This window comes from Stigmatopora argus, chromosome 22 (assembly GCF_051989625.1).
Source record: "Stigmatopora argus isolate UIUO_Sarg chromosome 22, RoL_Sarg_1.0, whole genome shotgun sequence".
Lineage (NCBI taxonomy): Eukaryota > Metazoa > Chordata > Actinopteri > Syngnathiformes > Syngnathidae > Stigmatopora > Stigmatopora argus.
This window is the reverse complement of record NC_135408.1, coordinates 12,733,339-12,744,333: the sequence shown is the minus strand read 5'-3', so window position 1 is coordinate 12,744,333 and position 10,995 is coordinate 12,733,339. Positions and strand designations below refer to the sequence as shown.

The 10,995-nt window shown below is 61.1% G+C and overlaps 2 protein-coding genes across 3 annotated transcripts; both read right to left on the bottom strand.

The window, feature by feature from the left end:
• Positions 1 to 47: 47 nt before the first annotated feature.
• Positions 48 to 7,870, bottom strand: LOC144068400 (stAR-related lipid transfer protein 13-like). Of its 2 annotated transcripts, none has more exons than XM_077592920.1 (14): positions 7,651 to 7,870; positions 5,452 to 5,523; positions 5,050 to 5,131; positions 4,912 to 4,975; positions 3,674 to 4,788; positions 3,372 to 3,542; positions 3,072 to 3,231; positions 2,749 to 2,947; positions 2,462 to 2,675; positions 2,219 to 2,333; positions 1,645 to 1,914; positions 1,285 to 1,502; positions 1,031 to 1,213; positions 48 to 963 (listed from the first exon to the last, which is right to left on the bottom strand). In XM_077592920.1, exons 1-14 carry the CDS (start codon positions 7,778 to 7,780, stop codon positions 858 to 860), a joined length of 3,099 nt encoding a protein of 1,032 aa, XP_077449046.1. In that variant the 5' UTR covers positions 7,781 to 7,870; the 3' UTR covers positions 48 to 857. The 2 variants fall into 2 exon arrangements, with proteins under 2 accessions (XP_077449046.1, XP_077449045.1); XM_077592919.1 differs by lacking the exon at positions 7,651 to 7,870 and adding an exon at positions 6,553 to 7,339.
• A 577-nt stretch (positions 7,871 to 8,447) lies between these two features.
• LOC144067733 (uncharacterized) lies at positions 8,448 to 10,960 on the bottom strand. The gene is made up of 8 exons (XM_077591623.1): positions 10,474 to 10,960; positions 10,229 to 10,367; positions 9,862 to 9,998; positions 9,729 to 9,781; positions 9,518 to 9,642; positions 9,332 to 9,439; positions 9,007 to 9,216; positions 8,448 to 8,891 (listed from the first exon to the last, which is right to left on the bottom strand). Exons 1-8 carry the CDS (start codon positions 10,671 to 10,673, stop codon positions 8,571 to 8,573), a joined length of 1,293 nt encoding a protein of 430 aa, XP_077447749.1. The 5' UTR covers positions 10,674 to 10,960; the 3' UTR covers positions 8,448 to 8,570.
• Between the last annotated feature and the right edge of the window lie 35 nt (positions 10,961 to 10,995).

The following is a 10,995-nucleotide window of genomic DNA, read 5'->3' as shown; positions in this document are numbered from 1 at the left end:
GATCCCAGAGACGAATACGACAAAATAACAAACCCCATGAACGCACAAAGAAAGGAACGGGTTTTGGGAGGGCACGACTTTAATCCAAGATGATACGTTTGCGATGCACGTACGTGGGGGCACCGTTTAGTGCACGTATTTGACAAGAGACAGCCGTATGCAATTCATATTTTAAAATCATGTTCCTTGAGACACATTGAAAATTGAAAAGTAAAACTACATGAAAATGTGTGCACTTTTAAAGTACAAAAAGTGGTGCAACATTGCTACGCTGATGCTAATCAACGAGTGTCACGGACAGTATGCATGGAAAGGGGAGTGGAATGAAAAAAAAAAATGTTGATTAAAACATCCCTAGAGGTAAAGGCGTGGAAATGCAATGCTACTATTGGTGTGTTCTGGACTCAGCGCGTTCCACATTTTAGCAGAGAGCCATCCGCACCCATCAAAGGAGCCGCATTTGGCTCACGAGCCTTAGCTTCCCGACCCCAGCTTTAGTGTAACAGCCACTAGCAGCTCTAAAGCATTTGTTTGTTATTGTTAGCATATCAATATGATAGCAACACCCTGAAAAGCTATTTGTATTTACAACAGGCACTCTCTCTCTCTCTCTCTCACAGGTCACACAGGTCTACTCTCACGCAGGCTCCTCCTCCTTTCGCAAACACACTACAGACACAGACACACACACACACAATGCTTCTCAGAAGCTATGAGACGATGGCATGTCTTAGACATGACGGCAAAGCAGCGCGCGACTTTCTTTTTCTTCCCCTCTACCTTTTCGGGCAGAGGCCAGTACAGAAAGTTCACGGCATCAGGACGAGAAAAAAAAAAACGAATCCGTCGAAACGTAACTACTGGGCGGGTTCTACGGCGTCAAGGAAGGAAGCCCGGATCCTCTGCGCTTCATTGGCGCACAGGTGCCCGTACGCCTTGTTGTACCACTCTGGAGCGCGCCCCCTGCAGGCCACACGAGAAAGTGAGCGGGGCCAATCGGAAAGAGAAGACGGGGGTCGCTTCGCCGTACCTGAGGTCCACTCTGGAAAGGTGCGTCAAGCGGGTCCTGGTCGGAGCGCCGCACGACTCCAGCAGGTAGTGGGACTCCAGGACCACGGCCCGCACCGCCGCCGACGCACGCGGGCAGTCGTCGTGGTCCACCGACACGCAGGCCAACGCGATCCAGCCTTTGACGCTATCGCGACGCCAGGACCTGAGGGATGGCGACGCGCGTGTAAAAAATGGGGGGGGGGGGGGCACTTTGGACGCCCGGCCTCGTCCTACCTGAGGACCACAAAGTCTGTGCGGGGCTGCGGCGCCATATTGCGACAGCTGTACCGGTACACGTCGGTTTGCTCGTCCAACGTTTCTACCACCTTCTCCTGCTGTACTTCGCTTTGCCAGAGGGGGCGCTCTCGCAGCAGGCGGTGCAGAACCTCATCGGGGGCGGCCGCCACCTCCGTGCTGACGCGCCACCGTCGGAGAGGGTTGCCGTCGGCTACCTGAGGAAGGCCCGAGTTAGGTTGCTGGAGTGTGTGGTGTGTGTGTGTGTGTGTGTGTGTGTGTGTGTGTGTGTGTCTCCGCGTGCGTGTGTGCGCGGGCGTGTGTATATCTCAACATGTGATCCGGTCAATTGTTGCTCACCTTTTTGAAGGCCAGTTCCGTGAGTTCTCCTGTGGGTCGACATATCCACGCTTTACTCTTGTCTTTGGTCTCCTTCAGAAGGTCCTGGATCAGCTTCTCCACGTGAGCGCGATGAGATCCTTCCTCCAGCTCTTCGTCACCGTTGTCATCGTCGTCCTCCTCCTTGTCCACATCCTCCGGCGGGGCCTTGCCCAGCCGGTCCAGCGGCGGCGCCCGGAGCTCGGCCTCCACGTAGGAGTTACGGGACTGGCTCACCATCTCCTCTGGGATCTGCGGGACCACCCCACCGTTAAGAACTGCAGACCGGTCGTACTGCCGACGGTAGACGAGGACCTATTTCCGTACTTCTACGGAGAATTGAAATGAATTTGTTACAAACGGCAACGAGTGAGCGAGTACATGGTCATTGCGTAGTTCTAGCAAAAAAAATGTGGGTTTCTGTGTCAAAGGACTATCGCTACGCTATCGACACGACGAGCAAAAAAAGGTATGGAGCGACACGGGGTTGACCTAACATATTCATTGGAGAGAGGGAGACAGACAGACAGACAGACAAGTGTTGAAAAGAGTGGACCTGAAAGAGGCGCTGACATTCGCCGATCATGTGAGCGAGCCCTTGAGTGGCGGCCATGTTCTCGTTCAGGTCCTTCTGGTCCGGTCGGCCGCCGGCGTACTTCCTCTGGATGGAGCTTCGGCGCGGTCGGGGTGGCGGGGAACGGACACAAACGGGCAGAAGGTTTCCGGTCACTTGAGTGGCGCGCCAGAAGCCGCACGGGCGGAAATGCGACGGGAGAAATGGCCAACGCGAGGAGCAAACCGTGGCGACGGCGTTTCCGTCTTGGTCAGGCCCAGGTGGAAAAGGGACGGCGCCAGGCAGATGGCCAGGTTAGCGGCCGTCATTTGGTTTTCGGCCACCTGCGCCGTCACGTCGCGCAGGAAGTAGAGGAGCGTCTGCAGCGCCTGGCGGTTCTCGTCCGCCATCAACAAAATGGCCGCCCGCACCGCCTGCAGACGCTGTTCTTTGGGAACGTCTGAGGAGGGGCGAGGCAAAGCAAAGCGTCGGTCGCCCGGCACCAGGTGGCGCGGAGCTGCCCACTTACTTACACTGGTAGATGTAGAGGAAAGTTTCTCCCAGCTTATTGCTCAGCAACGGTTCCGGGAGGTCCCGGAAGAACTGCTTCAGCATGTCGGCCACGTCGTAGGCCGACTGCTGCTCGTAGTCCACCCGGTCGGGCGAGGAGTCGCACTGGACTCGCAGCGCTTGGATGCGAGACTTGACGCCGGATTTGCGGAACAGGCCCACCTGGAGGAGGACGGAGGCGCCGGCTTTAGTCAAGGGTTGGTGGGGCGCCAGATTTCGCTTTTGTGGCCCAGTGCGCCGTGGGGATTTTAGCCGTAGCGGCTAACGTTTGGCGCTTGCTTTCTACCTGGTCTAAACAGTGGCGCGTCAGGTGGGCCAGGGCCTGCTGGAGGCAAAGGGGCAGCGGGAAGCCGCAACGTCGTACGTGCGTCATCAGCGGGACCCCGAACACGCTCCGCTCTTTGGGCTCCGGAGACTTGATGCGCCTCATGAACTTGGGCACGGACCTGCCAGCAAAGGCGCGCGGGAGCCAACGCTTGAGCGTCTTATCGACTCCGGTTGAAGGACGGCGGTTAGCTTTTTGTGACGCTGGAAAATCTGACTGAGGGGTCCCGCGAGGAGGCCCGGCCCCCCCGCCGGTACCCACCAGGTCCAGCCGTGCTTGTTGGAGACGGAGTGCTTCTCCATGATGGCGGTCAGGCGCAGCAAGGAAACCTTGTGCAGCAGACCCAGCTGAGCCGCCGTCTGGCCGTCGATGTGCAGCCGCGAGGGGGGCCGCCCGAGGTCGTCCCCGCTCCTCAAACCGGGCCCACGCGCCCTGGGAAACACACACGCGCTAGTACGGCCTTCCGTTCCATCCGTCTTTCCCAGACGGCGCCGGCTTTGTCGGGGCGTCCCGTCCCTTTTGTCCAGCAACCTGGCTGGATTTTTGGATCTTTCGGGTCTTACCTCGGTCTGGTCAAGGAGGCCCCGACGCCGGAATCCCTTCTGTCCCGATCGGTACCGACGCCGGAATCCCTTCTGTCCCGACCGGTCCCGACGGAGTCGCCGTCAGCCGCCGTCCCGCCTTCGCCGGAACCCGACGTCCCGCCTTCGCCGGAACCCGACGTCCCGCCTCCGCCGTCATCCTCCGTCCCGCCCTCGGCCAGCACGCCGCGGCTCCAGCGGTCCACGATCTGCTGAAGGCCGCTGACGTGCCGGAGGATGTCGTCCAAGTGCGGGAACGGGCCGTCCTCCTTCTCCAGATCCGGCAGGTCCCCCGTGCTGGCGTACAGGTGGGAGCCGGGGACGTTGTCGTACACGCTGACTCTGCTGCCCCGGGGCGCTCTCGCTCGGGAGGGCCGGCGCCGTCGGACGTCCGGATCGGAGACGGGGGGATCGCCGGAGTCTACCCCCGGCGCCAGACTCTCGATGGACAAGGCTTTGGGGAAGGTGCCCGGTTTGTGGTCTTTGGGGACGTGGACCAGGAGGCTTTCGTGCGAGCGGAAGTGCTTCCTCGGGCCCCACGCGGGAGAATCCGCCTCCTCCGGATGACGCTCGCCGGCCCACCGGACGGGGTCGCCGTGCCACGGCGAGGGCCGGCCGGAACCGCGGGCCGGCTCCGGGGGCGGGCTTGGGGCCGGCGCGTCCTCCCCGGCCGGCTCGGGCTCCGACCGGCCGACGGGGGTACGCTGCGGGACCCGCGGGGCCGGGGGCTCCTCCCCCGGAAGGCCGGGTTCGCCGAGGGCCGGCGTGGCCCCGCGCTTTGAGCTGTTGCGCGTGGTGGACGGCCCCCAGGTGCGCATCAGCTCCATGCGGCGCAGGAAGTCCTTGGCTCTGCTGCGGCCCGCCCGTCCGTGGCGACCGCCCCGGAGCGGTAGGGAGTTGTAGCCCGGGAGGTGGCGGGGCTGGGCCTCCGCCGAGGAGACTCCGGCCGGAGGCCCCCGCTCGCTCGGCCGGCTCGGTGCGCTCTCGCCCGCACCCTCCGACAGGAAGTCCTGAAGGCGGGACCAGCGGCGGCTACTCCACTCGAACGTCCAACGCTGGCTGATGGCCATCGGGTGGTCTTCATCGCAGTCGTGGCCCTGCGGACGGATTCGCTCCACTTAGCACGGATGGGCGGATGGATGGAAGGGAAGCATCCCGTTGGCGAAACGCTAACCCTAACCCTAACCCTAACCCTAACCCTGGAACCCATCAAATCTTACTTTCTTTTTGGGGTGGCTGACGTCCAATTTCATGGCGGCGCACTTGTTCAATGTGTCGAGACGCCTGCAACGGGCAAACACAATGTTACTTGGGTACGAGGTCCGCTGGAGAACTTTCAAAGGAGACGAGAAGTTTACCGGGACAGGGGCTCCACCAGGTCGCCGTCCAAGAAGTCATGGTCCCCTCTCACTAGCGAGATATCCAGGGGAAACTGCGATTCTGATGGAGGGAGCGGCACAAAGACGGAACTGGAACCTGCGGTGACGAGCGGCTTCAAACCGGCACGCGCTGCCTTTTGGTAAAAGCTATTTTGGTTTGCTCAAAGTGGTGCCGCTGTGGGAAAGTCTCCTCTTTGCCGAAAGCCACGGGAGAGAAAGTGACGGGAAGCCGGGGGAAAAGCGCCGTGAGCTTCCCAGTAGCCCCAAACAAGGCCTTTCCCGTGACCCTCGCCGTCCGTCCGTCCGTCCGTCCAGTCGACGCCCTCCCCGCCTCCTCAACGTGGAAATAAAGAGCAAAATGGGAAGAAAAGAGGCACGTACCTTCATAAAGCTGTGCGTATTGAGGGAATCCGGCAGCTCTCAGCCAATCGCACGCCTCCTTGGCCTCCAGCTCTGAAAGGCGGGAAAGTCAGCGGCGTTACAACACAAACACACACACACACACACACACAGCCGGCCCTTCCCGTCCGCTCGGACGTGGGGGGGGGGGAGAAACATTGCTCGGCGTCACTCTGGGAATTCCCGAGAGCCACGTGGCGAGTGGGAAAGCAGGATGTCCGGATGGGATTCTTAACTAACGCTAACGTAGCCAGCTAGCGTCGGTGGGAGTGCAAATGGCATTTTGTGGCCTACATGAAATAAAAATAAATCATCTTTCAGCATGGCAGGGGTTAAGGTGCAAACGGGTGCTACATCAAGAGAAAAAAGTGTGTGTGTGTGTGTGTTCTTGGCTTATTCATCAGCAGAATTTAATCAAGAGATGAATTAGCAGCGGACGCACACATGGGGTGCCTAATCCTGGCCTCCGCCTGTCCCACGGTGCAAGTCATTCCACCTACAATGAGCTTGGGGGGGGGGGCTCAGGCGCCTACATGATGCAAAAAAACATCCTTCAACGCCTTAGATGTGAATGGATGACGGGGTGGCGTGCCAAAGGAACGGCCATTCACGAGGAAGAATAGAAGATTCTTTTGAGTGCCTGTCAGGGGAGTTCGGGTTAACCCTAAGGGCGCCTGCCAAAGGCAAAGTCAAAGACAGCAAGGGGCGACGAAGCAAGCAAGCGAGCGAGCGAGCAGGCGAGCCACAACTGCTTTCAGGCAGCCCCGTTCCCTCTGGCCCCGCCTCCTCCACGTCTTTCCCCTTTTTTTGGGAAGCGACAAGAGCCGGCACGTCGGGATGTCTCTATCTACGTGGCCCTATTGTCTTTCTGTCTGGAGGAAAAGCTACGGGGTCACGTGACGGGAAGCGCGGGAAGTGATGAAGCCCGTGAAAACAATGGCTTCAATCCACACGTGCTCAATCCATTGTAAACAATCAAGCGGCCAGCGCCATCGCCATTGCCATCGCCATTGCCATCGCCATGGTCTTCCGTCTTGACTTTGGTCCAAACGGACGGGAAGGCCGGAGATCCGAGGGGCCTACCTCGCTCCAGCTTCTGCAGCAGTTGTTTTCGAGCGATGATGCGCGACAGGCGCAGGGCCGAGCGCCGTCGCGGGGTGGGGCCCAGCCTCAGGTAGTGGTCCTGGCCGTCGGGGGTCATGGCCTCCAGGCACGTCCCTTCGCCGTCGCTGTCGGACGGGCCGGCGGCTCCCGGGCGCGTCCCTCCGTCCTCCGCCGCGTCCGAGGTCCCCGGGCACGTCCCTCGGCCGTCGCCGTCCGCGGCCCGCGGGCGCGTCTCCAGGTCGTACGCGGGGGTCGCGGCCTCCGAGCGCCTTCCCTTGCCACACGGCCTAGCGGCCTCCTCTTCCGCCATGGCCGCGCGTGAGGCTTCTCCTCGCGATTCCCTGGCAAAACGGCACTCCTTCCTTCCAAATTCCTGGGACGTGCCCTCGCCGCGAGCCGGGCCATCCCACCGCTTCCCGACGACCAATGGCGTCGCTCCCGCCGCTCACCTGCGGTGGCCGGCCTCCGGGGGGCGTTCCTTTGCCGGGAGAGCGCACGGCGGGCGCGTCGGCGAGAATGAGCCGCCGTTGTTTGCGAGCGTATGAAATGGTCTTATTTTCATTCTTACAAGAAAAGTCTTTGATCAAAAAATACATTTTGAAATATTGGATGGGATTGTCTGAGCTGAGCCCAAAATACACCAGATTCAATCTTTCTCTCGCCACTTTAGAGGGTCATTGGGGGCCATAAGCAGAGGATCGTTGGCAGTTGGAAAAAAGCGGTGACTTTGTGAATCTGACGTCCAAGTGGCGAGCAGTTGAACTCGCCAGGCGTCGTCGAACCCCCCTCACCCGCTCACTCCCCCCCTCACCCACTCACTCCCCTCCCTGACACCTTAAAGTTGGCGCATTGACGCGCACGAGGAATAGTTGACACCGTCCCCCGCATGCGCTGACGAGGCGAGCCGGCATGTGAAACCCGGGATGATGGCCCGGCCCGCTGGCTAAATGTGACATTGACCTTGGCCAAACGCGGCGACCACTCGACTGCAAAGCGTGACGTCAGCCAGCGAGCAAACCAAGGCAAATCAATAAAAGAAAGGCAAAGAAATTTGGAGGGAGCGAAGTGGAGTCTGACCTGCCAGTCGCCTCTCGCGCACATTCCTCCAGAGCAGATCCCACGCCTTGGCCGTGGACTCCCTCAGCTGCTCGCTGATGGACCTCCGCAGCTGCAGCGTAGCCGTCGTCCTTCGCGGACTCGTCGTCATGACTCGCTTCACATCGCTGGAGGGGACGCGCCGTCGAAGTCACGGAAGGAGGCACGGACGGACGGAGGGAGGGAGGGACGGCCGCCCCTCCTCCCCCAAAACGCCGCAGTCAGTCGGCGTCCTGCGCAGTCCGTCCCGTCCCGTCCCGTCCCGACGATGACTCGGAACCACCGCCTGCCGTCCCGTCTCCAAAACGTCCACTTGTGTCTGCGAGCGACGCATATGGACGGCTGACAAAAAGAGCCAGATGTGAATGAGAGTCCACCGTCCCGGACTAGCGCCCCCCCCCCCCTTTCTCTCTCTTTCTCTCTCACTCCCCCCTTCCCACACACTCTGACTCGTCCACACACTTTAGCTTGAACACAAACACGTGGTTTCTCTCTCTCTCTCTCCCCCACACACTCGTGTTGTGAAACACTATTGGTACACAAATATGGAACTCGGCGTGATCATCAATGGCCGATCGTGGAGTAATAAAACACCTTCCCTTGCTGTACTTTTCCAGCCGCCGCTCGCTCTAGCAGATGGTCTGCCAGCGACGCACATTGCCGCAAAAACAGGGGGCGCTTTGCTCTTAAGCCACTTAAGAACGCGTCCGTCCGGCGGGGACCCCTCTTTACCCCGCGGGGCTCCCGGGTCATCATGACAGACGGATGACACGACTCAATTTGCGCCGAGTGGATCTGCTTTATTCGAGCGAAGGAGCTCGCTACCAAATTCAAACATTTGCCCAATCGCCTCGGACGGGGCAACGATCGGGAAGATGGCGCCGGAGCCGGTCGAAACGGCATCAGGGGGCGGGGTCCAGCCGCCGCCACCGTTGGTCGTCCAGCCGCCGGTACTCGCTCCGCCGGTAGTCGTCGGGGCGGAGCGCCCGGCGTCGCCGCACCTCCCGGTACAGGCGGCGCACCACCGGCGGCGGCGGCGAGAAACCGCCGGCGGCGGCCAGCGAGGCCAGGTAGTCCCATTGGTCGTCGTCCAGAACCAGCAGGTGGCGGCGCGCCGCGCCGGCGTCCGCCCTCTTTCGCAGCGCGTCCCGCGCCTCCGCCTCCATCCGCTGGCGGGACGGCAGGGTCACCGAGCCCGACAGCGCGGCCAGCGCGTAGCGCACCTGGGGACCGCGGTGGATCGTCATCATCATCATCATCATCATCATCATAAGCCACCATAACGATGAAGCTCCGAAGATGGCCGGGGCACCGGCCCGTTGCCCCACCCCGTCTCACCTGGCAATCAAAGTTAGGGAAGGGGCAGATCTGCTTGCAGAGCCCGATGAAGACCAGCGACGGGAAAGCGGGCGGCATCATCAGGCGGTAAAGCGGCGCCACCAGCCGCTCGTCCATCTCCAAACCCAGCCCGGCGGCGTCCAGGAAGGGGAAGCTGTACTTGTAGCCCGTGCAGAAGAGCAGCACGTCGGCGGCGCACCGCCAGCCGTCCTGGAAGCCAGCCGTGCGGAGCGCGCCGTCAGGAAGCCGCCAGGGCCACGTTGGGGTTTGGGGGGGGGTGGGGGGTGGGGGGTGGGGGGGGGTTAACGGCGAACCTCGGGCCCACCTGGAAGCGGATTTGCCCGTCATTCTCCACGCCCGCCACGGGACTGGACTGGCGGATCTCGGCCGGAAAGCCGGCGCTCAAAGCGGGACCGCGGTGGCTCAGGGTCACCTGCCGGGGCGAAGAGGAGCAATGGGAGGGGGGGCCATTGACCTGGATCCCTCCGGGCCTCCCGGGAAGCCATCGTACCCGCGCGCCCGCGTTGGCTAGCTCCAGGGAGATGTCCACGCCGGACGCCTTGGCGCCCAACACCACCACCGAGAGTGACGAGAAGGATTCGGGGCTCCTGTAAGCGTGGCTGTGCAGGATACGGCCTGCGGCGAGCCGACGGCGGGGCGGTCGGGTCAGCTGACGCCGAGCCGGACGGGCGACGGACGGGTACCGTCGGCGGGGTGCTCGCCTTTGAAGTTTTGGAGGCCGGGCACGTCCGGGACATCGGCTTCCGAGTAATGCCTGAGAGACAAAGGACGTGAGCGGCGGTGGCGGGGGCAATGGCGGGGGCAATGGCGGGGGACTCGACCGTCCGCTCTCACCCGGAACACACAAAGACGGCGTCAAAGGTATCCACCGTCCGGCCTCCCTTTCCGTGGCGCACCGTGACCTCCCAGCCAATGGGGGCGCCGTCCGTCGTGGAGACCGTGGGCTTGACTTGATCCACCGTGCTGTCGAACTGAATTCCCAAGCAAATTTATTCGTGGCAGGAGATCGACCGGGAGGCGGGGACGCCACTCGAGGCGAACCAGAGAACTAAGGCAAACTCGACTTTGCGCTCCTTTAAGTCTACTTGTGGTGGAAATGGATGACGGGCAGCCGTTTTTTTTTCTCTCCACTTGAAGAGCGGCGGACGCAAAAGCGGAAAAAGGTGGTACGGCGGAAAAGAGCACCCGACGGGAAACTTACCCTGATGTGCGGGCGGATGTCGTAGTGGCGACAGTAGTCCTCCAAGTAGCGCCGCACCTCCTGGTGGGGCAGGAAGCTGGCGAGGTGTCGATCGAAAGGGAAGTCGGGGAACATCATCACCTCTTTGGGAATGTTGGTCCTGCACGACAATTTCAAGCCGGGGGGTGGGCTTGGCCCGGCCAGTTCTCGGCTTCCAAAAGCACCTTCCTCCTCCTCCTCCTCCTCCTCCTCCTCCTCCTCCTCACCTGAGGTTCTTGTACATACTGCTACGCACGTCTGGTCCCACCCTCTCCTGGTAGCACCAAGTTCCGCCCACCTCGGCGGCGGAGAGCTCGAAGACGACGGGGGGCGCGAAGCGCTCGCACCTGGCCAAAAGGTGCCGCGCGGCGCACAGGCCCGCCGCTCCCGCGCCGACCACGGCCACGCGCAGCAGTGGCGTCGTCATCGTTGTCGTCGTCGTTGTTGTCGTCGTCGTCGTCGCCAACACGGAAACCGTTCAAAAGCGGCGCCAACAAGCAGCCTTACTTTTATGCGCCACTTTCCAAACTAGGCACTCGTTTCTCTCTCTCTCTCTCTCTCTGGCACTCACTCACCCACCCAAGGAAGTCCAATCGAACACAGAGTCATTTGATCCAAGATGGCGGCGCGCATGGGTGCAGTGGCTCTGCTCTCCAGTTTTGTTTTTAGTTTTCTCAATCTTATCGTTTTTACTAACATCTGCGAGGCAAACTATTTTTTCACCAATTTCGTTATACGAAGTTCTGAAT